The following is a 26930-nucleotide window of genomic DNA, read 5'->3' on the forward strand; positions in this document are numbered from 1 at the left end:
AAGTCCTCCTCTTCCTGCCTCTGTTCTGCCTCAAGTGCCCTGTCCATTATTCCACGCAGCGTATGCTCCAAGAGGTGGACAAGAGGTACAGTGTCCCTGATGCATGCACTGTCACTGCTCACCATCCTTGTGGCCTCCTCAAACGGTGACAGGACAGTGCATGCATCCCTGATCATGCCCCACTGACGTGGTGAGAAAAAACCGAGTTCCCCTGACCCTGTCCTGGTGCCGTAGTCGCACAGGTACTCATTGATGGCCCTCTGCTGCGTGTGCAGCCGCTGCAGCATGGCCAATGTTGAGTTCCATCTGGTGGGCATGTCACATATAAGGCGGTTCTTGGGCAGGTTCAACTCCTTTTGGAGCTCAGCCAGCCGAGCACAGGCATTAAATGATCGGCGGAAATGCACACAGACTTTCCTGGCCTGCTTCAGGACATCCTGTAAGCCGGGGTACCAGTCCAAGAACCGCTGCACCACCAGGTTAAGGACGTGAGCTACACAGGGCACATGGGTCAGTTGTCCCTGTCGGAGGGCGGAGAGGAGGTTGGTGCCATTGTCGCAAACCACCATTCCTGGCTTAAGCTGGCGTGGCGTCAACCACCTCTCGGCCTGCCCCTGCAGAGCTGACAAAACATCCGCCCCAGTGTGGCTCCTGTCCCCCAAACAAACCAGCGCAAGCACGGCATGGCATCGTTTTGCCTGCGGACTTGCGTAGCCCCTGGAACGCCTACGGAGCACCGCTGGTTCTGAGGACAGAGCACTGGAAGAGGCCATGGAGGAAGAAGAAGAGGAGGGGGTGGAGGAGAGAGGTGTGTCACAACCAATAGTAGCATTTTGGAGGCGTGGTGGCGGAACAACCTCCAACACTACTGCACCTTGTCCTGCATCCTTCCCAGCTGCCAGAAGAGTGACCCAATGGGCCGTGAAAGACAGGTAACGTCCCTGTCCATGCCTGCTGGACCATGAGTCAGCGGTAATATGCACCTTACCGCTGACCGCCCTGTCCAGCGAGGCAAGGACATTGCCTTCCACATGCCGGTAGAGAGCCGGAATCGCCTTCCGTGAGAAAAAGTGGCGTTTGGGGACCTGCCACTGAGGAACCGCACATTGTACAAACTCACGGAAGGGGGCCGAGTCTACCAACTGAAAAGGCAGCAGTTGAAGTGCTAGCAATTTAGCCAAGCTAGCATTCAACCGCTGGGCATGTGGATGGCTGGGAGTGAACTTCTTCCGCCGGTCCAGCAGCTGGGGCAGGGACATTTGCCTGCTATAATTGGACGTGGGTGTACCGCTAGCAGAGTTCCCGGAAGCACTTGGCTGTGACACACCTAATTCTACACCTTCATTCCTCTCAGAGCAGGTTTCAGAGAGGACTGAAGGTCTAGTGGGGTTGGAGATGCCAGCTGATGAGGAGCAAGGAGAGGTCCGCTTTGTTCTTTGGTGTGGGTCTTTGAGGTACGCTTGCCAACGAGCTGCATGGCAGGTCAACATATGTCTGGTCAAGCATGTGGTGCCCAAGCGGCTGATGTTTTGGCCACGTGAGATACGCTTGAGACATATGTTGCAAATAGCAGCGGTGCGATCTGATGCACTCGTCTCAAAAAAGGCCCACACCAAAGAACTTTTAGAATAACGCGCAGAGGCAGCGCTCTGCACAGGCGGAGCTCTGCGGTGTGATTCAGTCGGTGTGCTGCCCCTAAGCTGGCCCCCGGAGGGCATCCTGCCTCGTTGGACATGTGCCTCCTCCTCCCTCCTTCCAGGCACCCACGTGGAGTCAGTGCCCTCATCATCCCCTCCCTCTTCATCGCTGTAGCAAACCTGGCAGTATGCTGCAGCTTGTGGAACATGACTGCCAGATTGCTGTCCTTCTTGAGCATCCCCTCTCTGCGCTCACGCTACTGCCTTCCTCTAGCTGAGTGTCATCATCAGAGCCCACAAAACACTGGGCATCCTCCTGGAGCATGTACCCAACACTGTGCTCAAAGAGTTCAGGAGACTCCTCAGGAGGACGTGGTGGGTCTAGGGAAGGAGTCACTGATGATGACATTGAGAGGAGGGAAGACGATGCGTTGGCAGCTGCTTTGCTAGTACCCTGAGACTGGGTGAGAGAGGATGAGGAGGATGAAGAGGGCTTGGTCATCCACCCTACCAAGTCATTGGCATGTTGCGGTTCAACATGTCCAGCTGCCGAAAAGAAGGACAAGCGTGTCCCATGGCCACGTGCTGATGACAATGCACCGCGTCCACGACGAGCACTGTTGTCTCTAGACACAGAGCCTGCTTGCCCTCTTTTATCGGCTCGCGCCTGTCTGCCTCTCCTTGCTGGCCTTCCAGACATGGTAATGGCCTGAAGGGAGTTGGGTAAAAAAGCAGTTGGGTAGTGTATATTGTGCTAGAGGCACACAACACCCACTAACTCCTGCAGATGCCTTTATTATAGAACACCAGAGATAAAGGGGTATATACAGATGTATACTGTGCTGTGCTGGAGGCACACACAACTTCCAATAACTCCTGCAGATGGCAAGTGGGCTCAAATAGAGAACAGCTATGTAGGTGGATATAGCGGTATGTACTGGGTACAGAGCACGCAGACAGCACGCACTATCTCCTAACACTACTGACTGCAAGCTCTATTATAAAAGATAGATCACTAGCTATATAGGTGAGGTGAATATAGCGGTGTATACTGCGGTCAGGGCACGCAGACAATAACCAGAGAACACCAGAGATAAAGGGGTATATACAGATGTATACTGTGCTGTGCTGGAGGCACACACAACTTCCAATAACTCCTGCAGATGGCAAGTGGTCTCCAATAGAGAAGAGCTATGTAGGTGGATATAGCGATATGTACTGGGTACAGAGCACGCAGACAGCACGCACTATCTCCTAACACTACTGACTGCAAGCTCTATTATAAAAGATAGATCACTCGCTATATAGGTGAGGTGAATATAGCGGTGTATACTGCGGTCAGGGCACGCAGACAATAACCAGAGAACACCAGAGATAAAGGGGTATATACAGATGTATACTGTGCTGTGCTGGAGGCACACACAACTTCCAATAACTCCTGCAGATGGCAAGTGGTCTCAAATAGAGAAAGAACAGCTATGTAGGTGGATATAGCGGTATGTACTGGGTACAGAGCACGCAGACAGCACGCACTATCTCCTAACACTACTGACTGCAAGCTCTATTATAAAAGATAGATCACTAGCTATATAGGTGAGGTGAATATAGCGGTGTATACTGCGGTCAGGGCACGCAGACAATAACCACTACACAACAGCAAGATCCAAAATCGGCCGAAAACGATCGGTGTGTACTGTGTTGAAGGTACACAGAACACCCACTGCTTCAGATGCCAACACACTACACGAGGCCGCCGCGCTGGCGGCCTTATATAGTGTGGGGCGTGCACTACACAGCCTGAGCTATGATTGGCCACAGGCATCCTGCCTGTGGCCAATCATGGCTCTCCTCGCTGCTGGCGCTGCGATTGGCCAAGCATGCGGGGTCACAGTGCATGCTTGGCCAATCATGAGCCAGCAATGCACTGCGCCATCGCAGTGCATTGTGGGCCGTGAGCGCCACACGAATTTGACGCGAACGGACCAAAATGTTCGGACTTCGCCGAACGGACGAACAGCCAATGTTCGAGTTGAACACGAAGCTCATCCCTAGTCTGGACTTTGACTGGGCCATTCTAACACATAAATATGCTTTAATCTAAACCATTCCACTGTAGCTCTGGCTGTAGGTTTAGGGTCGTTGTCTCAAGTCTTTTACAGACTACAGGTTTTCTTCTAAGATTGCCCTGTAATTGGCTCCATCCATTTTCCCATCAACTCTGACCAGCTTCTCTATCCTAAGCATCCCCATAACATAATGTATCCACAACCATGTTTAAATGGTGTGTTCAGGGTGATGTGCAGTGTTAGTTTTCCACCATACATAGCGCTTTGCTTTTAGGCCATAAAGTTACATTTTGGTCTTCTTCCACATGTTTGCTGTGTCCCCTGCATGGCTTCTTGCAAACTGCAAATGGGACTTTTTATGGTTTTCTTTCAATAATGTCTTTCTTCTTGCCACTCTTCCATAAAGGCCAGATTTGTGTAGTACACAATTTATGGTTGTCCTGTGGACAGATTCTCCCACCTGAGATGTGGATCTCTGCATCTCCTCCAGAGTTACCAAGGACCTCTTGGCTCCTTCTCTGATTAATGTTCTCCTTGCTTGGCCTGTCAGTATAGGTGAACCACCATGTCTTGGTAGGTTTGCAGTTGTGCCATACTCTTTCCATTTTTGGATGATGGATTAAACAGTCCATTTTTATAACCTAACCCTTCTTTAAACTTCTCCACAACTTTATCCCTGACCTGTCTGGTGTGTTCCTTGGCCTTCATGATGCTGTTTGTTCACTAAGGTTCTCTAATAAACCTATGAGGGCTTCACAGAACAGCTGTATTTATACTGTCATTAGTAAATACAGTTCACCTGTGTATAATTTAATTAGGTGACTTCTAAAGGCAATTTATTCCACTACATTTTAGTTAGGGGTATCAGAGTAAAGGGGTCTGAATACAAATGCACGCCACACTTTTCAGATATTTATTTATAAAAAATCTGGAAAACCATTTATCATTTTCCTTCCACTTCACAATCTTATGGCACTTTGTGTTGGTCTACAATATAAAATTCCCACTAAAATCCATTTATGTTTTTGGTTGTAACATGACAAAATGTGTATAATTTCAAGGGGTATGAATACTTTTCAAGGCACTGTATATGCACCAGATGTCCAAGTAGCCAGAATGCTTTTATTTGCTAAATGCCATGGTGTGCAGTATTAATATATGTGTTAATAAACAATTCTCTTAAAGGGATATACTCCGACTTTGATATTTCTGATTGAAATATAGTTATATTAATATGAGAATTTTCTTTGGGGGTCCGTAGAGTTCACAAGATAGGTTTTTTGTAGAATGTATGATATAATAAATGCTGAGAACACTATACTTGTAGGTTTGAACAACCAAAGGATTGATTAATATAATTCCAAACATGCCAGGAGTGAATATCCTCTCAGAGATATAAAAACTGAATCAACCTACGATCAAGAATTGAGTGAGACTTTCTAGAAATTGCCTTCTTCTTAGTATTTATTGGACTATGTGGAGGCTGTGCAGAACTAGGGGTGCCTAGCCAGAGACTAATATGCAAAATACTAGTCTGCTGTAGCCAGCATGAGGCAAGAAGCTGACAAAATAACCGCACAAAACTGTAGTGGTGAAAGATCGTCAGCAGTCTTTAAAAAGGAAGGAGCACTTTGTATGAGGCACAAAGGAGCAGAAGCATAAAATGTTATAAAAAAACATATTTTAATAAGTACAGGTAGCCATATATTAGTATTTTCTATTTCATCAGATTATACATTCCAACAAGGACTTAGTAGTAAACACGTGAAGAGCCAAATATTAAATAATCACAAATTATGTGTAGATACATGACACATTGAAGCGTCATTTAGGAGATTTTTTTTTTATAAAAAAACAAAGGTCAAGAAGGAACGTTCATGCTTTGTTGAAGACTGTATACACAAAACGGCAGTTGAAAGCTCTACGCATTTCGTGACCTTATAGCCACTCGTCAGGAGCAGCACCGTAATGGTAACCTATGGGTAGAGTAAACAACCACACCTCTGCGCAGATATATATGTAAGTCTGTGGGTCGAATGTACATGTGTGGGGGGGTCCCTCCATGTCTGTGAAATTTTCCACTTTTTCTGGGTTGATTTAAATACAGTTGTTTACTCTACCCATAGGTTACCATTACGGTGTTGCTCCTGACGAGTGGCTATAAGGTCACGAAACGCATAGAGATTTCAACTGCCGTTTTGTGTATACAGTCTTCAACTAGCATGAACGTTTCTTCTCGACCTTTGTTTTTTTTTTTTATAAACATTTTTTCTGCTAAATGACGCTTCAATGTGTCATGTATCTACACATAATTTGTGATTATTTAATATTTGGCTCTTCATGTTTACTACTAAGTCCTTGTTGGAATGTATAATTTGATGAAATAGAAAATACTAATATATGGCTACGTGTATTAATATGTAAACCCCTACCTGTACTTATTAAAATATGTTTTTTATCAAATTTTATGCTTCTGCTCCCGTGTGCCACATACAAAGTCCTGCCTGCTGCTCCTTCCTTTTTAAATCCTAAACCGGGATGGAGGAGGGGATTTGAACGGCCCCTATAACCTCATTTAAAGTCCCAAATAATTTTTTTTTCTCCTTGTTTATCTTCAGCAGTCTCTGCTAAGATGTCCAAATCCCCCATCGTGTTGCCTTCTGCACGTGTAGATGCACAAGCCAATTCAGTTTGTAACTCATGAATATAATTGGGTAAGAGGCAGCAGAAAAACATTTACGGCTGTTGGCACCTGTTGTTCCCAATACTGGACATTGGAATAGATTACACATAGTGGTAGAGAATTCTGCTGTAGTCAAACAGGCATTATGTTGCATCATATCTATGAGGGAGCCTGGATGAGGGGGTTGGCATGGCGTCTTGATCCAGACCAAGAGAACAACTCTTGTCCTGTACTGTACGATTAAGATAAGCATATTATGAATGAGAATCTTAACATACTATAGCAAAGCATATGAAAACACATACTTGTAATAGGACCATTTTTCTGATTTTTAAAACTAAATGAAAGGTCTGTGTGCAAATACCCAACAATCACAATATGTACAAAAACATTTTAAACCTCATGTAATACAAGCCTATTATTTGCAAATTTCCTGCTTCATTTGTTGCAGTTATGATTTTACTCAACCATATTTTTTTCTGATGGCAGGCACAAAACCCACTCTACCAAAGTGCTACTACCACGGTGATGAACCCAAATTTTAACCAGGATTAATATGGATTACATATGGAGCCATCTGAGCAATCCAGTAAATGATACAGAACAATTATACATGTGATCCAATGATGTAAATATTCAAGAAACCAAAATACACAGTTTTTACCTATAAACCTAAAGTACCCAAAATACTTTAGGAGCAAAACCTAGGAACCTGGTATGTATGTGACTATTTTAAAGGACTTTTCAGGCAGTTTCATGCAATTCTGTTTACACTTATGACAGGCATTTTGTATCTGTATCTTCTCTACTTTAAAAAGAACCTTATGTAAAACTCCTCGCCTTAAGTAATTTATCCTAAGGCCCCCTGCAGACTGGTAGATTAGCCCTGGTGCATGAGACTCTGGCATTTAGATGTGGGCAAAATATACAAGTGCATCATCCACTGCGGGAGCCTATAAAACTCTATGGGACTGACAGTTCCTGCAGCTGGATGGTGAACCAAGCATTACTAATATACTGCTAGCAGTCTGCAATCCAGGCATTCGTCCCCAGTGTTCATGGGGCCTTAAATGTGTTGTCTCTATTTACTGTGTTGTATACATACATAGGTACATGGAGGCAGTCATATGTACCTGTATAAGCCGCATTGGGGGAGATTTACTAAAACTGGACCACACAGAATTTCGTGCAGCTGTGCAAAGTAACCAATCAGCTCCTAGGTTTTATTGTCAAAGCTTAATTGAACAGGTTGAAGTTAAAAGCCGATTGGTTACTATGCACAGTTGCATGTGATTTTACATACACAAGTTTTAGTACGTCTTCCACTTTGGGCTCATCTTCGATTTAAATAGTAAGTACACAGGGAAACTAAAATATTATTTGTTCAATTTTTAATGTATACAAGGCTAGGAAATTATGTATATTTTACAAGTAAAGATATAAAATATGGTGCTGCCAACCTAGTCTTAAAAGCATGACTTCCCATAAGAAAGATCAGAACTGTCTGATGCTGTTCTTGGCAGTCCATGCTAATCCACTAGCTAAGACATAACTTTTTTTGCTTGCAGAGATGGAGGGTCACGTGCGTTGTAGATTTTTTTTTTTTGTGCAAAGCAGCTGCAAGCAAGAGATACCTTCACTTTTCTACTAGATGACTGTATAGTTCTACACCGCGTGCACAATTATTAGTCAAGTTGTATTATTGAGGATTCATTTCAGCACTCTCGGTCAATCCAAAATGTTAATAAACCTCAAACCTGAATATTAAAGAAAGTAAAAGTGAGGTTTTGGCTTTGTTAGGAGAAGATCTATGGCACAATTATGGGGCAACTATTAGTGTGCATAATTATTATACAACTAAATGAAAAATGAAACCTTTCCCATGTCACTTGTTTTTTTTCTTTCCATCTGTTAAAATGAGAATAATAACTCAAATTTTACAAATAAAAATTATGACCAATATAGGTACCTTTCTTTTCAATAACAGTCATAAGCCTTCCATTCATAGAGCCTGTCAGTTTCTTGATCTGTTGAAGACCACAGCCTTCCAGACACTGTTCAGAGAGGTGTACAGTTTTCCTTCACCTTAAATCTCCCATTTATGGAGCATTGCTATGCATAAATATCATGGTCTTCTTGAAAAATTCAGACTTTCCTGTACCACTGCTTTAAGAAAGTGTCTTCTAAAAACTGGCAGTAGGTTTGGGAGTTTATTTTGATTCCATCTTCAACCCAAAAAGGTACAACCAGCTCACCTTTAATAATACCAGCCCAAACTAGTACCCCACCGGCGTCTGAGTGAAAGTAGATCTCTGCACATTACTGATCCAACCACAGGCCCATCTAGTCCGTCAAGAGTCACTCTCATATCATCAGTCCATAGAACCTGAAAAATCCATCTTCAGATATTTCTTGGCCCAGTCTTGACATTCCAACTTATGTGACTTGTTCGGCGGTGGCCGGTTTTAAACCTTCCTTACCTTGGCCATGTCTCTAAGCACTGATCACCTTATGCTTCTGGGCACTCCAGGTAGGTTGCAGCTCTGGAATATGACAGCACTGGAGGATAATGGATTCCTGGTAGCTTCAGGTTTGGTTCTTCTCAAATCTTTAGTTAAGTTAAAGTGGATCTAAACCTGATTCGGGAAATTTGACCTAGGCACATATATCTGTAAGCCCAGAGTCCTGTGTCTTTCTGCCGTTTCATTCCTCTGTTATTAGCATGATAACTTCTGACAAGTTCCCCTGAGACAGGAGATAAAAGAAGCCTGAATTTTGTGTCCGGATGGGTACTATAAATGGATTAGCAGAGAGCCTGTCTTGTCACAGCACAGCTCTGAAAGTATCTTCGTGCCTTTCCTCCAATCAGCTGTCACACAGTCTATGCCAAGAATCCACTCCTACTCCTGAATGAGGAAGTAAAAGTTCTAACACGATATAAGAATTCTAAAGAATATAGCAAGATTAAGAGAGCAGATCTACATGTAAAACTTATGTAGGGAGAATTGTTTCATCTCGCTTGCAGATGAAACACTTCACTGGGTATAGGAGAGGGTTTATATCCACTTTAACTTGTGTCTTCTTTTCGCAACATGTTTCTCTTGACTATTTTCAACAAAACATTGGACGGTTCTGTGATTATGTCCTAGCAACTTCAAGAGAGCTGCATCCCTCTGAAAGACTTTTTACAATATTTGACTTTTCAGCCAGTTAAATCTCTTCTTTGGTCCATTTTTCTAGAGGAAAAGAAGCTGCCTAAGAACTATGCACACCTTGATATAGTGTTGATCTCCTTAGGCCACACCCACCCCCCTCATTACACAAATACACCGGATATGCTTAAAGTGTTACTAAACCCAGAAATATGAAAATAGTTCATCCATCCCCTCACAACTTATAAATCTTCTCTTTACGTTAAAATGCTGCCACTATATATACCTTTTTGGATGATCTGTATACGACGGTTACATGATAAACTGCAGAGTTTCTCCAGTGCTGAGAGTTCAGGCAGAAGATTTTCACTACAGCCTGTATACACGCCCACATGTGTGATGTCAATATCATGTGCCTAAACTCTGAAAACAAGTAAACCTTCTCTCCAGCATAAAGACACAACTGAGCATGTGCAGGTCGGCTACTCTGCCTGTGTCAGCTGGTCTTCCCCAGATAGACAGTGCAGGAGGGGATGGATCGACACAGGATAAAACAGCCTTTTTTTACACAATGCAGAGGATTAACCCCTTAAGTTCCACAGTGAGTATAACAAGCATGCTATGTTGCATATACAGATTGATTTTACTGTTGTGGGTTTAGTAACACTTTAAATCCAATAAGCATTTAAGTTTATACAGCTTGGGGTTAGATAATATGCATAAAAATGATGATTTGGTCAAAATACTTACGTGCCTAATAATTGTGCACAGCGTATATAGACACCACAGATTTACTGCATTATTCTGTGCACTCCACAGTCTAATAGGCCTCTCTTCCTTAGCTTGGCAAGTGGGCGTGAGGACACTTTTGATGAAGGTTATGGCCATTACTCAGCTATGGCAACAGGAAACACATTTCCACTTACCAGAAAATATTTTTTTAGGCCATTGAAAGCCAATGACTCCTGTATTAAATTGTATTGTAACTGCACTGTCTGCCTTCATTTTGTAGAGCTGTTTGGGGGAACTGTTGGCGCTAAATAAATCCTGTAAATTAATAACAGTAGAGGACTACAGAGAGACTTCCACTGGTATCAGATTCATGAACATGCATTAACTTCAGGATCTAGGGCTAGGTGCCAAGTGATATATTAAAAATTATTTATATTTACAGGATTAAAAGGAAAAAAATAAAAACTTGCTAATTTTGTAATACAAAACATGAGATGGTTTTTATCGTCCTTAGCCAGGACACCATCTTTTTCCAGTAGACTATAGATGTCTTTTTGCATTTAGATTCCATGCTCTGGAGTTGCTCTGCTTGTGGATGTAAAGGGAAAATGACATCAGGTTAGGGAGTACTGTATGAAGAAGGGGCATGGGCACCAGTGTTGGGGATGCTGAGATCATCCCACTTTTCTTTAGGGTTACATTCTTTCTCTACCTTATGAGGCTCTGATGTTGGGATATCTTTCCCCTTTTGTTACATCTTCTAAGAAGCAGTCCTCTATACTCTGACAGCTCTATGAGATTACTATCATCTGTACACAGTCTATGACGTGGATCCTGAGGAAGCATATTGATCGCTAAATGCATTGATCACACATGCCATATCTAAACTATTGTACATTATAGAATGATATAATTGATGAGCTGATTGATGGTTGCACTGTATATGCAGTGAATATTAAACTTTGTAATAAAATTTGGTATTATATTTTTAGAATGTCTATTGTTTTTGTAAGGTACATTTATACCTCTTCAAACGCCCTTTTGGTTTGGGCATTGGGATTGGATATTGGTTACCTTTTTGTAAATTTAATTGGATGCCTCTATTTACATCGCAGAATGTGATAATTTTATGCACTCTGCTTCCCTTTTCACACCCTGTGCATGCACCAGACACAGATTTCCACATTAAATATTTTTTTTTTTTCCTGTGAACACTCTGTATATTACTCTCTATAGCAGGACCCATTCTTGCATAGCATACACGTAGGATTTAGATAGGGATGCAGTAAACTGGAGTTGCTAAAAGCTGCATTAACTGTGGTCAGGCCAGCGAAGATATCTTCTTAGAAATGCTTACTTTTTTGCTGTTTATTTAGCTTGTTGAACCCTGCAATTATTTCAGTGAGGTGCACTATGAATTACCAATGAAGCCTGTAAAACCAATTATATTATATATTGGATTATTGTTCTCAGTACCATTTTTGTATGACAGGATGCAGCGAGAACTCAGCAGGTGAGGATTATCTGCCAAAAGGTGCTTATATCTCTATATTCAATAATTTTGCTGTAACCCATAGAATACTATATATTTTTCATACCTTTGAATGCTTTAAATTAGGTTTTTGCCACTCGTTTTGATGATTGCTGAGGCTTCAACAATGATTAACTGACCCAAAATAAGACCAAAGATAAGATTTTATTTTTTACATCTCAGCACGTATTACATGGTCAGTGAAACAAAGTATTGATTCTATAGGACAGCGATTGTGAACCTTGGCAGCCCAAATGTTTTGGAACTACATTTCCCATGATGCTCAACTATACTGCAGTCATTCACCCTCACTGCTATAGGATCAGCATGACCTAGGCAGTAGGCATTTCTAGCAGGAGGTCTGGAGTGGCGGCCCCTATATTTTCTATGACAGGTCAAACTTGCTAAATAAGATGTATTCCCTAGATTTTCTTGGTGTGTGCCAGCATGAGCTTATAGGGGCAGTATAATGTTCTTATTCATATGACGTACTTGACTTTGTGCGGGTATATCTGAATGATGCCTGCAGCTACAGGCATCATTCAGATATCGGCTTTTTCAGTCGGCGATTCCCTACACCATAAGAACGATCATAGCGGGTGTTCCACCGCTTGATCGTTCTTATGGGCGGCGAGAGGGGATGCCCCCCCTCTCGCTGCCCTCTGGTGCTTCTACAGACTCACCGGTTCCATCAGTGAGTCGGAGACAGGCTTCACCGGCCCTGGATGTTTACCATAGAGGATGTTTCCCCATTCTGCCTAGTGACACTGATCACAGCTCCTTGTAATCGAGAGTGGTGATCAGTGTGTCACACATAGCCACTCCCCCCGACAGTTATAATCACTCTCTAGGACACACTTAACCCCCTACAGCCCCCCCTAGTGGTTAACCCGTTCACTGCCAGTCACATTTACACAGTAATCAATGCATTTTTAATTACACTGATCACTGTATAAATGTGAATGGTCCCAAAATAGCAGCAAAAGTGTCCAATCTGTCCACCATAATGTCGCAGTCACGATAAAAAAAAAAAATAAAAAATAAAAAGCAGCTGATCGCCAACATTACTAGTAAAAAAAAAATTATAATTATTTATTAATAAAAATGCCATACAACTATCCCCTATTTTGTAGATGCTATAACTTTTGCGCAAACCAAACGCTCATTGCAATTTTTTTTTTACCAAACATATGTAGAAGAATACGTATCGGCCTAAACGAGGAAAAAAAAAATTTTTTATATATTTTTTGGGTATATTATAGCAAAAAGTAAAAAAAAGTTTTATTTTTTTTCAAAATTGTTGCTATTTTTTGTTTATAGCGCAAAAATGTAAAACCGCAGGAGGTGCTCAAATACCACCAAGAGAAAGCTCTATTTGTAGGGGGGGGGGGAAGGTCAATTTTGTTTGGGATCCACGTCGCACAGCCGCACAATTGTCGGTTAAAGCAACGCAGTGCCGAATAGCAAAAAAACGCTCTCTGGTCTTTTGCCAGCCAAATGATCCAGGGCTGAAGTGGTTCATTTTCCAGCATCTACAAAAAGTTAAAAACATCAGGTTAGCCTGATGAACATATGAATACTCCTATATAGTCTTTCATATAAATGAATTGTTCTTTCCAGTCCTGAACATAATTTGATGTGAAAACTCCGTGTATATAAATTCCCACCATAAATGTTTCTTATTTGCTCCCTTTTGGTCTGCCTAATAATTTTTTTTTTTTTTTTTAGAAGTGCAACAAATACCTGTTTATTTTGCCAGAAAACTTGTGATCTGATCACTTCTTGGTGCTTTCTGCCTGTGCAGAAGAAGGGGCTGTGGAGATGAGGATAGGTGACCTCAGTAATGAAGTAGGCAGGGCTGATGCCATATACTTAGGAATTCAAAGCTGTGTTGCCATGTCAAATGGAAAGCAGAACACATTCTGCATTTGCTTTGTACGTGTAGTGTGGGGAAAATGGGCATGTATTCAAGAGATGTAATAAATATGCTTAATTTTACATATGCTCAAGGGTGCGTATTAAAACAAGTATCGGAGTATGTGGCTTTTGTTTTTAGTTCCAAATAAAATAACATACCCATATTATACACTGTACATAAAATAGTAAATGTTAGTATAATCAAAGTAAAAATACACAATAGTACTTTTATATTAAAAAAACAACTTTATTTAAATATTCTAAACACACTGGCAGTAGAAAGCAAAAAATAAGGTACAACAGACCGCACAGTGTTACAGAACTACAAAACAAGAATATGCTAAATGTAGTAAAACACATGTAGAAATAAACTGATAAGGGGAATTCGTTTTAGAAATAAAGTCTATTAAGCCTTGATCTAGGCATGGCTCTGCTTTTGTAGCCAGTGGTTTAGTACAAGGAGTCCATTTTTTTTATTTTTTATTATGCTCTCAATATACATATATACATATAAATGTAGTCAGTCATAAATGAAAGCTACAGCCTGCCTCCTAGTATGCTGTAGAGACCACCCTTTGCTCTTTGTATGAAAGCAGTGGTCTTTTGTCTGAGGTCCAACACCTCTTGCTTAATCACAGCTACTTACAGTTCTCCATACAGCTCTGAATTTGTAATAGGCTTGTCGGACCTCTGCAGAAAGACTGCTGGCTTGCATAGAGAGCAAGGGACTTTTACTGGCAAGAGAAGGGCTTTTCTACTGCTTTTTTTTTTTTTTTTTAAGAACAAGATTTTGAACAAGTTTTGTTTTGATGCACAAAAAAAATTAGGTTGATTTGATCTGAAAAGTTCAGTTGGGATGTAAGCTGCCCCATGCTCGTTACAATCTCCCTTTTGATTACCAAATGTGTAACATGAGAGCCAACCTAAACAAAGCATTCATTTTGTATCCAGACAAGCCCTGCAGTACCAATTGTTGGCAATCTAAAGGAGATTTTAGACTGAAACTGTAAAAGTGAGTGGCCAACTTTAAACCACCATTCAATTTTAAAGTGAATGGCCAACATTAACCTCCCTGGCGGTATGATTCAGTCTGAAATTAGGTGCTGAAAGCGGTACAATTATTTTGCATGGAAATTTGGCGTTTTATATTGTAGTCCTGTAATTCTTAGGAATAACTCTCTTAAATCTCTTCAAACCAGAGTCTAGCAGACATCCCGGGTATGATAAAGTTTATAATATAATAAAGAATAAAAATTATTCAATAATGCAATCAAATCCTAAAACACTGAAAAAGGGACACGTTTTGGTTGTTGTGGACAATCTCCAAATTCCAGGCAGAAAAAAAAAACAGTATTTATAATATAAAAGTGCATGCAGGGCATTGCACAGACCACTAGGGACAAAGGGGGTGTGTATTTTTTAATACAGCACTGTAATCTGTAAGATTACAGTGCTGTGTGTGTTTTGTGTCTTTTTACTTTTTTGAATTTGCCACCGTTCTCCGCTCCCGTGCGCCGTAACGCCGCAGGGAACGGAGCTCGGCGGCATTCGGCACTGTGAATCGAGCGGAGGACAGCTCGATCACACAGAGAGGAGGACATTGCTGGATCCAGGGGACAAGGTAAGTAAGTCTCCTTGTGTCCTCCCCTGCATCGAGCGAAGCGATCCCGAGTCTGGCTCGGGGTTACCGCTTCTATCAGTAAATTCCCAACCCGAACCAGACTTGGGATTACCGCCAGGGAGGTTGACCCCCATCCAACTGCACAGTGCACATACATCACCTAAAAACAGTTGATCTTTAGCCCACGTTCACATTGGCCCGATTTAGCATGCGATTTTACATGTCAAATCGTGGCTATTGCCAGCAATGGCACGGTCCGAATTGGTGCAACGCCGACTTTGTGGTGCTGCAATGATTCCCAAAAGTTGTTCCTGTACTACTTTTGGTGACTTCCGGGGTGATTTGAATAGAAATCGAGCAATGTTAGTGGAACTCGGGCGATTTCAAACTCGCATCAGTGTGAACCTAGGCTTAAGGTTAAAATGCTCACCAAAATCTGTGGCTACTAATCATGAGCATGGCTTGCAATTAGTACACGTTAAGTTAATGTAACTCTTCCTGAAAAATACATGGAGGCTTCCAGTCCTGACTTCTTATTCTGCAAATGCAGATTATGCGGCCTGTCATGCTCTACCTGTGGTCAAGTCGCTAACCCAGAACAAATAAGCAGATAAGTTGTTTTGAATTTAATCTGAGTTATATAGTAGGTGAGGTTGAAAAGAGACACAAGTCCAATCTGTGTGTGTGATTATATGTCAGTATTACATTGTATATCCCTGTATGTTGTGGTTGTTCAGGTGCTTATCTAATAGTTTTTTGAGACCACCACCTGTGGAAGGGAATGCCACATCCTTACCGCACTTACAGTAAAGAACCCTCTACAAAGTTTAAGGTTAAACCTCTTTTCTTCTAATTTTAATGAGTGGCCGCGTGTCTTGTTAAATTCCCTTCCACAAAAGTTTTATCCCTTTTGTGGGGTCACCAGTATGGCATTTGTAAATTGAAATAATATCCCCTCTCAAGCATCTCTTCTCCAGAGAGAATAAGTTCCTTTATTAGCTTTGTTGCCTTTGTTCTCGTTCCATTTCCAGTACATCCTTCCTGAGGACTGGTGCCCAGAACTAGACTGCATACCCCAGGTGCAGCCGGAGCAGAGTCTTGTAGAGTAGGAGAATTATCACTTTATCCCTTGAGTTAATACCCTTTTAATGCATGCCAATATTCTGTTTGCTTTGTTAGCAGCAGCTTGACATTGCATGCCATTGCTGAGCCTATTATCTACTAGGAACCTCAGAGGTTCTTCACCCTAGTGTATAGATTGCATTCATATTTTTGTCACCCAAATGCATTATTTTAAAAGTTTTCTACATTAAATCTCAGTTGCCATGTAGTTGCCCACCCCATTAATTTGATCAGATCTTCTTGCAAGGTTTCCACATCCTGCAGAGAAGTTATTGCCCTCCTTAGCTTAGGATTGTCTGCAAATACAGAGATTGAACTGTTTACCCCATCCGCCAGGTCGTTTATGAACATATTAAACAGGATTGGCCCCAGCACAGAACCCTGGGGGACCCCACTACCCACCCCTGACCATTCCGAGTACTCCTCATTTATCACCACCCTCTGAACTCGCCCTTGTAGCCAGTTTTCAATCCATGATTGGTTTGGCAAGAACAATTCTTCATAAATCCATGTTGGTGCTACATTGGCTTTTCTCCAATCCCGATTCCCTCGTGAAGACTGAGAAGAATAAATTCAATACCTTTGCCATCTCCCCATCCTTTGTAACCAGATGTCCTTCCTCATTCTTTATGGGGCCAATATGGTCTGCCCTCCCTTTTTTACTGTTTACATACTTACATTTCATGGGATTCTTTTTGCTCTCCTCCGCTGTGTGTCTTTTGTGTTGTATCTTAGCCGCCCTAATTACACCCTTCAAGATTGCCATACTTCCAGATCAGCTCAAAAACATGCTGAAAACGATGTCTGCATAATAAGCAGGCAGCAAGCATTTTAGGAAGACTCATTTGAAGCCTACATGCTTTTCTCCAAGAAGGTGCACTCTAAGGCTGGGTTCACACTGGAGCGATGCGGGAACGCCGCAAATCCGCGGTGTTTTCCCGCATCGCATGCCTCCCGCCGGCAGTTCACACTGCCCTATGCGGACTGCTGGGAGTGTCAGTGAAATGTTAATGACACCCCCAGATCAGTTCGCATATCGCAGTGCGATCTACAAACTCGGACAGGAATCGGATCGCATGGTGTGAACACCCATGCGATCCGATTCTGCTGCGGACCAAAAAAAGGGTCCCGTGCGAGTTTGCTGCGGGAGCGATGCGAATTCAGCCATACTATCTGTATGGCTGAACTCGCATCGCACAGAGATCGGATGCGATTTGCACCGCAGTGCGGTGCGAATCACATCCGGTTCTCGCTGCCGCAGCGGTGTGAACCCAGCCTAAGACCTAGGTGCAGTTTGTACAGTAAGGGCTCTTTCACATGGGATCACACCCTGCCTGCTCAGCAGGGAATCTATCCACTGATCAGTCAGATAACAGGTCAGTCTGTAATCTGCTTATGCAGAATGGACACAGCCCGCTTTCCTCTATGGGTAGTCCGTTACCATCAGACTGTCATCTGAACCCCCATCCCATCCATTTTTAGCAGACAGGATTGGATTTTGGTGGGTGCAAACGGACATGTCCATTTACATCCACTGCTCCATAGAAGGCAATGGATGGTTCGAGTGGGTCTGCCTAAAAGCTAACAGGCGGACTCAATCAGTCCACCTGTGTGAAAGGGGACTTAGCTTTTATAAAGCACTTGCAAAGTTTTCAACAAGCTTCAGGCAGCTTTGCTGAAGCTCTTAAAGCACCCTTCTGCTCCACTCTTGAGGATGTTTAACACATATTGAATTGGCTGTCAATTTAAACAAGCTGATAGGCTTCATTTAAGTTTCAAGCAACCCTGAAGCTTACTAAATCCTGCAAACAACTAACAACTTGTTTAAAGTGACAGCTACCATTTAGATTTGTTATTAAAGTGGAAGATAGTTCAATTTGATAAAATTGGTAGCAGATAATTTTTATAGCATGAGACACTGTTCCAAAATGTCTTTCCTAGCTTGCCAACAATTTTTCTTCCAATTGTACACCAACTAGTTCATGTACAGCTCAGTGTACAATCCTGGCATCTATCAGATGCTGGGAAGAACCAAGTGGCAGGACAAAGTAAATGTTGTGTCTATGTCATTTGTAGTTGACCAATGGAAGAGTTTTCAGAATAAGGAGAGGACCAGGGCAGGATGGCAGCAGCAACAAGGGGGAGTGTGGCCCTCAACTCACTGGAGAAAAGCGCATTAAACAGCAAGCCTGTGTATTATAAGTCATTCAGAAGTGCTGATTAAAAAACAGGTCACAGTTGATGTGATGCATTTGCTGTCCAATCTAAAGCATAAGTTAATTTTATTATGAAATGTCATGGCACTTTTCATTTTTTATTTTTTTTTTACAAAATATCATACATGATTAATATTTAAAATGAATAAAAAAAATAGGCATACAAACTTACAACACACGATACTGCAATAAAAGAAATAAATGACTTATTACAGATAAGCAGACATTTAAGTGTACCTGTTATTTATTTACAAAGAGGCAGCCATTTTGGTCTACTGGTTTAGCAAAACTTAGAGAGTTTTTCTTAGTGAATTGATAGGCTGGATTCTCTAAATAAAGTGGCTGACTAATGTGTACAAACAACAAGTCCACTTAAGTCAAAAGTAGTCAGATTTTATAAAAAAAAACAAAAAATTGAACTTTCATTAGTATTCTACAAAAAATAAGTCTATTTCTACAATACTTTTTTCTATATTTCAATATACTTATTTGAAAAAACAAACAAAAAACAAAACAAAACTAAAGAATCATTCACATTCCTGCATTAACTGGGGAGAGTTATCAATAAAGGTTCAGTGATTAACACTCCACCATACACTGGTGACCCTAGATCCATCTGGATTGCTCCTGGATACATTTACTACTATTTTTTTTATCTGCACCTACATCCAAATTTTCAGAACAAGCTTTAAGGATATACCCTATTCTTCAAGGTCCAAGCAGTGCAGTACATTTTACAAAAGATGCAATGCATTTTCTAACCAGCAGAGGGGGAAAAATATACCAAATGAGTTGAGCAATATGACAGAGTGGTCTCAAAAACTGAACTGAAATAAGGCTACAAAAGCTGCAGGACATTATTGGTCTCCGATGTATCCACTTTTTTTTTTTTGCTTTAATACAAACACAAAATGATTCCATGTCCTTGATCACAAAAAACTTTATGCCGGTTCTGTGTAACAGTATTAATGTATTCAACTTCTGCTATTTGCCAGGTAACAGTAATCAGGAACCACTACATTCAAAAGCACTAGAGACGCTTGCCTGAGCGCAAAGTTAATTAACAATTAAAAAAATTCTATCCCCATCCAAATTAGATTCAACTTTAATAAAAATGAATGATACATTTGGCATATGAATTTGGTTATTACTATATGCCACTTCATGAAGCAACATTCTTTCAGTTTAGTAGCTTTATAAATGCCGTAAAGGTAATAAGCTAAAATTGTATCAAAATAAATACAGTAACCACACAGTAAAAACATAAAAAATAATGAGTTCTGCAGCCACATCTGATAATGTGCAGTAAGTGAAACATGCTATTAGTCATGTTGTTCATTAATGACCATTATTTAGAGAAGGCGGAGTTGTTTTAGTAACACAAAACAGGCTCATTAAACAAGTTGACAGCACATAAAGCTTATTAAATGGGTCAGGCCACTAAAAACTGATATTTCAGTTTTAAGTAGAAACTAGTGGGTTCAATTGCCACTGTACTTCCTATATCACAGAGACAGTCCTGATTCTTCCCCCTCCCCCCCCATTCCAGCTGCACATTTTAGTAATTCATTCATAATTGGACTTGACGATAAGCAGCTTGCAATCACGCCCATCTTGCTCGTATTTGATATCAGTTCAAGACTATTCTGGGACCATGCACCATTCACGGACATGTACATATGACCTCCTTTTGATCAGCACCCAACCTTCTATGCTTTATACCCTGTTTTAAGGTAACGCTTTCATTTATTTAAAAAGAAAAAATGTTTTGCAGCACTAACGGCTTTATTTAGGCCTCCTGCCAAGTCTCACAAATACCTGCTGATCCTGCCAGTGAAGTCCACCTAATGTAGCTTCATGTGGTTGAACTACAGTGAAATTAAAAAATGTAGCAGGCATATGGTTATTGGAACAGTCACTGCTAATTCACAGGCTTGTAGCTGGTCAATCACCTGGTCGCACCTAGTCCTCAAAAATAAACAATTTCAGCGCAGGGGAGCTCATATTGTAGTATTAAACTGTAACCATTCATTAAAAAAAAAAAAAAAAAAGAAGAGTATATAAAATGCACTCACAAAACAATGAAAGGGCAGGCATGTGTAGCAGGACACAGGCTGCTGCGATATCTGCAATCCAGGACTCAGAAGTGCTAAGGGGAGCCCAGCCAGGCTAAGGGGAAGGAACACGGCAGCTCTAAGAAGGCACCACTAAATTCAGGTCGCTGTCAATGCAGACATGCTCCCTGGATTCTTGTCATCTGTCAAGGAGATGACAATGCCAGTACATTTCTGGGCGAGTTCCCCCTTTTATCAGTCTCCAGGGAGACTCTGGACACTGCAGTTAGGCTCCGTTCACATTAGCCTGGGCACGGTTGATTTTTTTTTATTTTTAAAAGGAGACCGGTGCAGTTTCGTTCACTGGTTAAGATACAAATTTTTAAAGTGTATGACACTTGAATTCGCACCTGAACTGGACTGAAAGAGACACAGGACTCTTAAAAATGGACCACGGCCGGCCTGGACATATGTGAACCGGCTTCATAGAAAGTCGCTTTGGTTCACATGTCATGTGAATCGGATGAGTTTCAAAACGCATTCCAATCTGCATATATCTGAACTGGGCCTTCTTGTTCTCCCCCCCCACGTGGCTGGACAGGGAAGGGAGAAGCAGAAGACAGATGAGCTCATCTTCTGTCATGCTTCTCTCTCTCTCCCCTACCTTTTTAGTCCATAAGCAGTACAGCACAATGGACTGGTTACATGAGTTGTTTCTCCCTTTCCCAATCTGAGCTCTGCTTACAGGGTGCTGCAATAGGCTCATACTAAATCAGATTTAGGTAAGCACTGCTTGCATTTAAACAAATATATTTAATTGGGTTTTAATGAACACAGACATGCATTGATGTGAGTATATCTGCCTGGAGTACAGCTTCATTTAGCTCAGGGTGGAAATGCTGCTGTGAGATTTCACTGCAGAATGGACCCCACTCTGTGGGGGAAACGATCAATTGGCAGGATCAACAGGTAACAAAATTATTATATATATAGGGGGACTCAGAAAAACTGCTGTAACCAGTAAGAGGCAGCATCATATATGTCCTTTTTTATTTTATTCCTAGCTTCATTTTAGAGTGGTTGAACCTAAAAAATGGCCAAAAAATTAGCTACGGTGGCATAGGAATAAGTAACAAATGAAAAACTTCAAAACTGCCTACAGTTCTTCCTTCCAAAACTACAATGATTTAAACATTGTATTTCCCCAAATTTAGGGGGAAAAAATATAAAAATAAAATAAAAATAAGACACACATACCTAAGGTATAGCACACTAAAAACATAAAACAGGCAATTATCTATTGTATGAAATCTTCTTGGTCCTGAACAGTCCCTTGTGCTAAATATATAAAATAACTATGAAATGTGTGACAAAATATTAAAACAGTTACATTATTATAGACACACTAGAAACCCTTGCCTTGTACAGTATTTGCATAATTAGTAAGAAGGAAGGTATTAACAAGTCCGTTATTGCAGGGGGCTACAGAAGAAAAGGAACGTAAAGATTTTTGATAGTACCAGCAGGCTTAAAGGATTTATTAAGAAGACAATGCCATGTTAAAGTGGCATTAAACCAAAAAGCAAACATTATATTGCAGCTTACCAATTCTAATGCTGGGCACACACTAGTTAGAACTGCAGCTCCGTTCAGGAGCCACTGTACTAACCCATGTGAAGTTAGTTCAGCGATCCCTCCCGCTGAGCTGTTGTGTTCTGATAGGGCGATGGATCCCGTGCCAGAACACTCCGATCAGCGCTCTCCGCCATTGGCTAAGAGCGCTGTTCGGGAGTCGGTCGGTTGCTGGTTTTCCAAAGGCCCGCTTCTGTTGGACAAACCGACATACACGAGGGCAGAATGTCTGCTGGTATTTTTTGTACCAGCAAATATCTCCCAACATTTTGCCTGCGTGTACGGGGCTTTACATGTGATGACTATATTTGGGTTTTTTAGGCTCTTTAATTTCATCTGGTGATCAGGTAATTTAGCACCGACAGAGGTGCTTACAAAAACTTTTATCCAAACGAAAAAAATAAAAATCGGTTGATGTAGCGGCTTGTAAATTTGTTCATATATTTAATTCTGCTGGTACATATTACACTCCCCCCAGACTGACAATTCTGCTGTGCTCATTCATCCAGAATGGGGGGGGGTTCACTCTAATACAGGTGGTGCGCTACTGGCCGGATCACCAGGTCAAAACAGAGGGAAAAAGATCCAAAAGGCTAATGCAGCTACCACATCTAAGGTTTGGTAATGTGCAAGATATTCAATTTCTGGTTTGACACGTCTGATTGGTTGCTACAGAAACAACCGGCCCTGGGCTGGGCTATTCTAAACTAGCTAAACTGACTCTGTTAAAGCTTGAACACTTCCTACCACTCCCACACAATCCTATTGGTCCATCATAATAATGGGCTGCCTGACAAGCCAATAGGAATATGTGTGGAAGCAGGCAACCTCCATAACTACAAAGAAATGCTGAAGCTTAAAGCGGTATAAAATCCAAAACTAATATATTGGAGCTTGCCAATCATTAGATTTGGTGGCTGCATTCATTTTTTTTTTGGCTTTTTTTCTGCCCGTTTTCAGGTGATCTGGCCAGTAACACACATTTTTCTTATTAGAGTGCCTCCATTCTGGATGAAGGAGCACCTTTGAACAGCTGAGCTGTTAATCTGGAGGTAGGAGAGTGTAAGTTTATCTAAATGTGCTAGTCCACCCGACAAACTAAATCCAAACTCTAGTTCATGGTGCAGTTACTGTAAAGCCTCATACACACGATAGGACTTTGTACAAACTTTCCCGTGGATTTTTGTACAAAGGGTGTCGGCCCTGAACTTGTATTGCATACACACAGCAGGACTTTTTCAGCCAACTTTCACCAAATCACGTGGTTTTTCTGCTCTTTACCGCCACCTTTAGTCAACTTCTGTATTGTTGTCTGATCTTTTGCATTGGTTCTGAGCATGCCTGTTTGTACTTTGTACAAAAGTCCTATGGTTTTCTGTACACACGATCAGACTTTGCTCCATCGGACTTTTGTTGCCAGAAAGTTTGTCCGTTCGCACAGCCAACAAAAGTCAGATGAAAACCAAAAAAGTTTGTCCGATGGAGCGTACACACGGTCGGATGTTGCTCCAAAACAGCCAATTTGCATGTTTGTTGTCAAAAAGTCTGATCGTGTGTATGGGCCTTTACAGTGTTTACTTTTGGGATAAAGGATTTACATTAAAAAAAAGCTGATCATTGCAAGCATCCCTATCAGTGGTAAATGGTTTGTCTCCACACTCTAACGGCTACATTTACAGGCGAGCTTGTTCTGTTGAAAACCAACAGACTTACTGGCTGGACCACAAGGTGAAAATAACAAAAAGCCTAAAAAATTTAAAAGAATGCAGCCATCACATCTAAAAATTGGTAAGCTGCAATATAGAGGTTTGCTTTTGGGTTTAATACCACTTTAAGGCTGATCTCTAGGTTTTAGTGAACTTTAGCTTGTTTGGCCCAAATTAACTATTTAACAGATACAGCAGGGTTGTGTGTGCTGTATAAACTGCACCCGGTCCTGCTGCCAGAGCTGTATACTGTACATGGCTCAGGTTACACTCAGTGTTGGGAGCCGATGCATGTCTTAAGCTAAATGGTTCCAGCTTGGTCCAAATTATTTAATGTTCACTAATTTCGGGAGAGCAGCCTTAAGCCAATTAGAACATCTGCCATTCAAGTGTATATTTTGGTTGGGGAGTAAAACCAAAGCTGCTGGCGGCATGTAATGCCTGCACCTTTTTTTCTTTTTACGTGATGCCCTTTACAGGGCATTGGTTCATCTCGACAAAAAGGAATACATGATTTTACAGATTGATGTAAACATTTAAAGAAAAAATGTTCAGCCTTCGATTATACAACCATTTCCATAGTGTTCCCCTGATCTAGAATATCACCCTGGGCGGGTGGGCGCATGAGGCTCACATATTACATATATCCTGTGAAAATGGTTTTGATTTCAGACTGGCCAATGTTCACCAGGTGGTCTGACCTAAATGTATAGCCAACTTTAAAACCTAGGGATATCATTTATCTATAAAGTTAGATACTAATAATATTAGTTCATCTCGGAAATCTCCATGAATTTGTGCGCAACATCAATGTCCAACTTTTTTTTTTTCCGCCAGTATTGCAGAAAATGCTTACCTGAATAAGCACAAATAGTCCTTGCTTGATTCATTTTTTCACTTTCACTCTTCCATGTATGGCTGGACAAGACTGCAGTATAAATTCAGTCATCTAGACTTCCGTTCAATAGGAAATTTGTATCACAGATAAAATGACCCCCCCACCCCAATTATCAGTCATCTGTCCTTTTAGATATTTCTCTCAAGATATTGGGACCTAGTACTGGTGGAATTATGTCCTGAGTGAACAAAAATTCGGGACACTGAATGGACAGCTAAAACCGCAAGCTACACAGCAAGCTCTGTGTCGGCATTCGGTGGACGGTTGCCCTGGCACAGCCTCTTGTGTCTCAGGAGTCTGTCCGTCCTTGAAAAAGCCTTAAAGAGAAAAAAAAATAGCAAATTGTGATTATTCAAACAGTAACCACAACTAAACATTCAAGAGAATACTAGATATATGGTTAAAAAAAAAACTGTTGTCTTAAAGTGGGATTCCAGGTAAAACCTAACTAGCCTTGAAAAATGTCCCCCTACCCCCTTCCTAACAGCTATGCTGACTAAGGCTGGCCATACATGGGTCGAATTTCAAAATAATTTTATTTAGAAAATCTTATCTAATAATTTTCGTTCGTATTTCGCACAATTAGTGGGCTGCAGCAACAGCCGATTTTTGTGCAGCAATCAAATTTCAATAATCGGACATGGAACATTTTTTGAAAAACGATTTTCTAATCAATGATAGTAGACTTGTGCAAGAAATGTAAATCGAAAAAGAAATGCACAAATGCAAGAAAAGAAAATTCCCAGAAAGAAAAGAAGATTCCCAGCCACGAAAAATATTTTCTGTAGCAACATGAGGTGAAATTGAAAGCTTGGTTGGCCGAATTTCGAAATCAATGGTGGTGCCATCGGTTCACAAAACACACAAATCTTCTGATTTTCAAAAGAAAATTCTTTTGAAATTAGACCATGTATGGCCAGCCCAACCTGTGTAAAAAAGATGAAACAAGAAAAGCAGCTCCACGCGAGTGAGTCTCTGGTTAATCCCCACACATACTAGTCAGGTGCTATCCCAGCTCCATGCTGTGTAACAAATAAAAATTTCGGACGGCTGCACTTCCAATAATCCTTTTATTGAAGCTTCATATGACAAGTGGTTGTCAGAGGGAGCAGGGGACAAAGAGGTAGACGCTTTTCACGCATATGTTAGTGCTTAGTCGTTACCATTGTGTAAAAAAATAAATAAAATTATATATATATATATATATATATACTTACTGATGTTCAGCCCGCTGTGCTCATGTGATCTCGCGTCAGCCAGCAGCGGTTGCAGTGGAGAGGAGAGAACGCCAACAGTGGCTTGTGAAGCCTGGAGCTGTGACATCACGCTTAGGCTCCTATGGCCCATTCCTTGCCGGCGTACCCTCCTCTCCAATACAGCCGTTAGGCTGAGCACTGCTCAGATATTCATAGAAAGCCTTATAAATGAATACAAGGACCAGCTGAGCCCAAATTACCCATTTAAAGTCATAGTATTCCTGAATTTAAAGGGTTATTGATATTTTTAATCTCAAGTCACTCACTGCTCCTTTTATCTCTGAAAGAGTCCATTTGAGGAAGTCTCCCCTTTACATTTCTAAACTACACTTCCTCTGCCTAAAGTCCCATACACACCATTAGATTTTCTGCAGATTTTTGTCTTCAGATTTACCGAAACCATGTAGTGCAAGGGGCCTGCCTGATTGCATACAAAATTGAAACTTCAAACTTAAGGTTTGATCTCATATTAAATGGTTTTGGTAAATCTGAAGACAAAAATCTGCAGAAAAGCTAATAGTGTGTCTGAGGCTTTAGATTATCCAGCCAGTATAGCGTAGATGAAAGATTCAATAAAGTATGGGTTTCCACCTTAAATGTCTGTTGTGGTGGCAAAGCCAGGATCACAGGGGGCAATGTACTTGCCGATGGAGTCTATGAGCATTAGAAGAAGCTGATGAACAATGTAATTAGCCAGCAATTACCAA

General features: G+C 41.3%; 2 protein-coding genes across 5 annotated transcripts in view; one reads left to right on the plus strand and one right to left on the minus strand.

The window, feature by feature from the left end:
• Positions 1-11264, plus strand: part of ITGB7 (integrin subunit beta 7) — a 132686-nt gene extending 121422 nt beyond the window's left edge. Inside the window, exon 17 of the mRNA XM_077483870.1 lies at positions 6876-11264. Within this exon, the coding sequence (XP_077339996.1) occupies positions 6876-6941 (66 nt within the window). The 3' untranslated portion in view covers positions 6942-11264. The remainder of the gene's footprint in view (positions 1-6875) is intronic.
• Positions 11265-13941: 2677 nt separating this feature from the next.
• ZNF740 (zinc finger protein 740) overlaps positions 13942-26930 on the minus strand; it is a 79387-nt gene continuing 66398 nt past the window's right edge. For all 4 annotated transcript variants that reach the window (XM_077483875.1, XM_077483874.1, XM_077483871.1 and 1 more), the window contains one exon: positions 13942-25284. In XM_077483875.1, coding sequence (XP_077340001.1) covers positions 25195-25284 — 90 coding nt within the window. In that variant the 3' untranslated portion in view covers positions 13942-25194. The remainder of the gene's footprint in view (positions 25285-26930) is intronic.

The sequence above is a fragment of the Lithobates pipiens genome, unplaced genomic scaffold, assembly GCF_037356315.1.
Source record: "Lithobates pipiens isolate NorthernLeopardFrog02 unplaced genomic scaffold, aLitPip1_a1.2 Scaffold_16, whole genome shotgun sequence".
In the NCBI taxonomy this organism is placed as follows: Eukaryota; Metazoa; Chordata; class Amphibia; order Anura; family Ranidae; genus Lithobates; species Lithobates pipiens.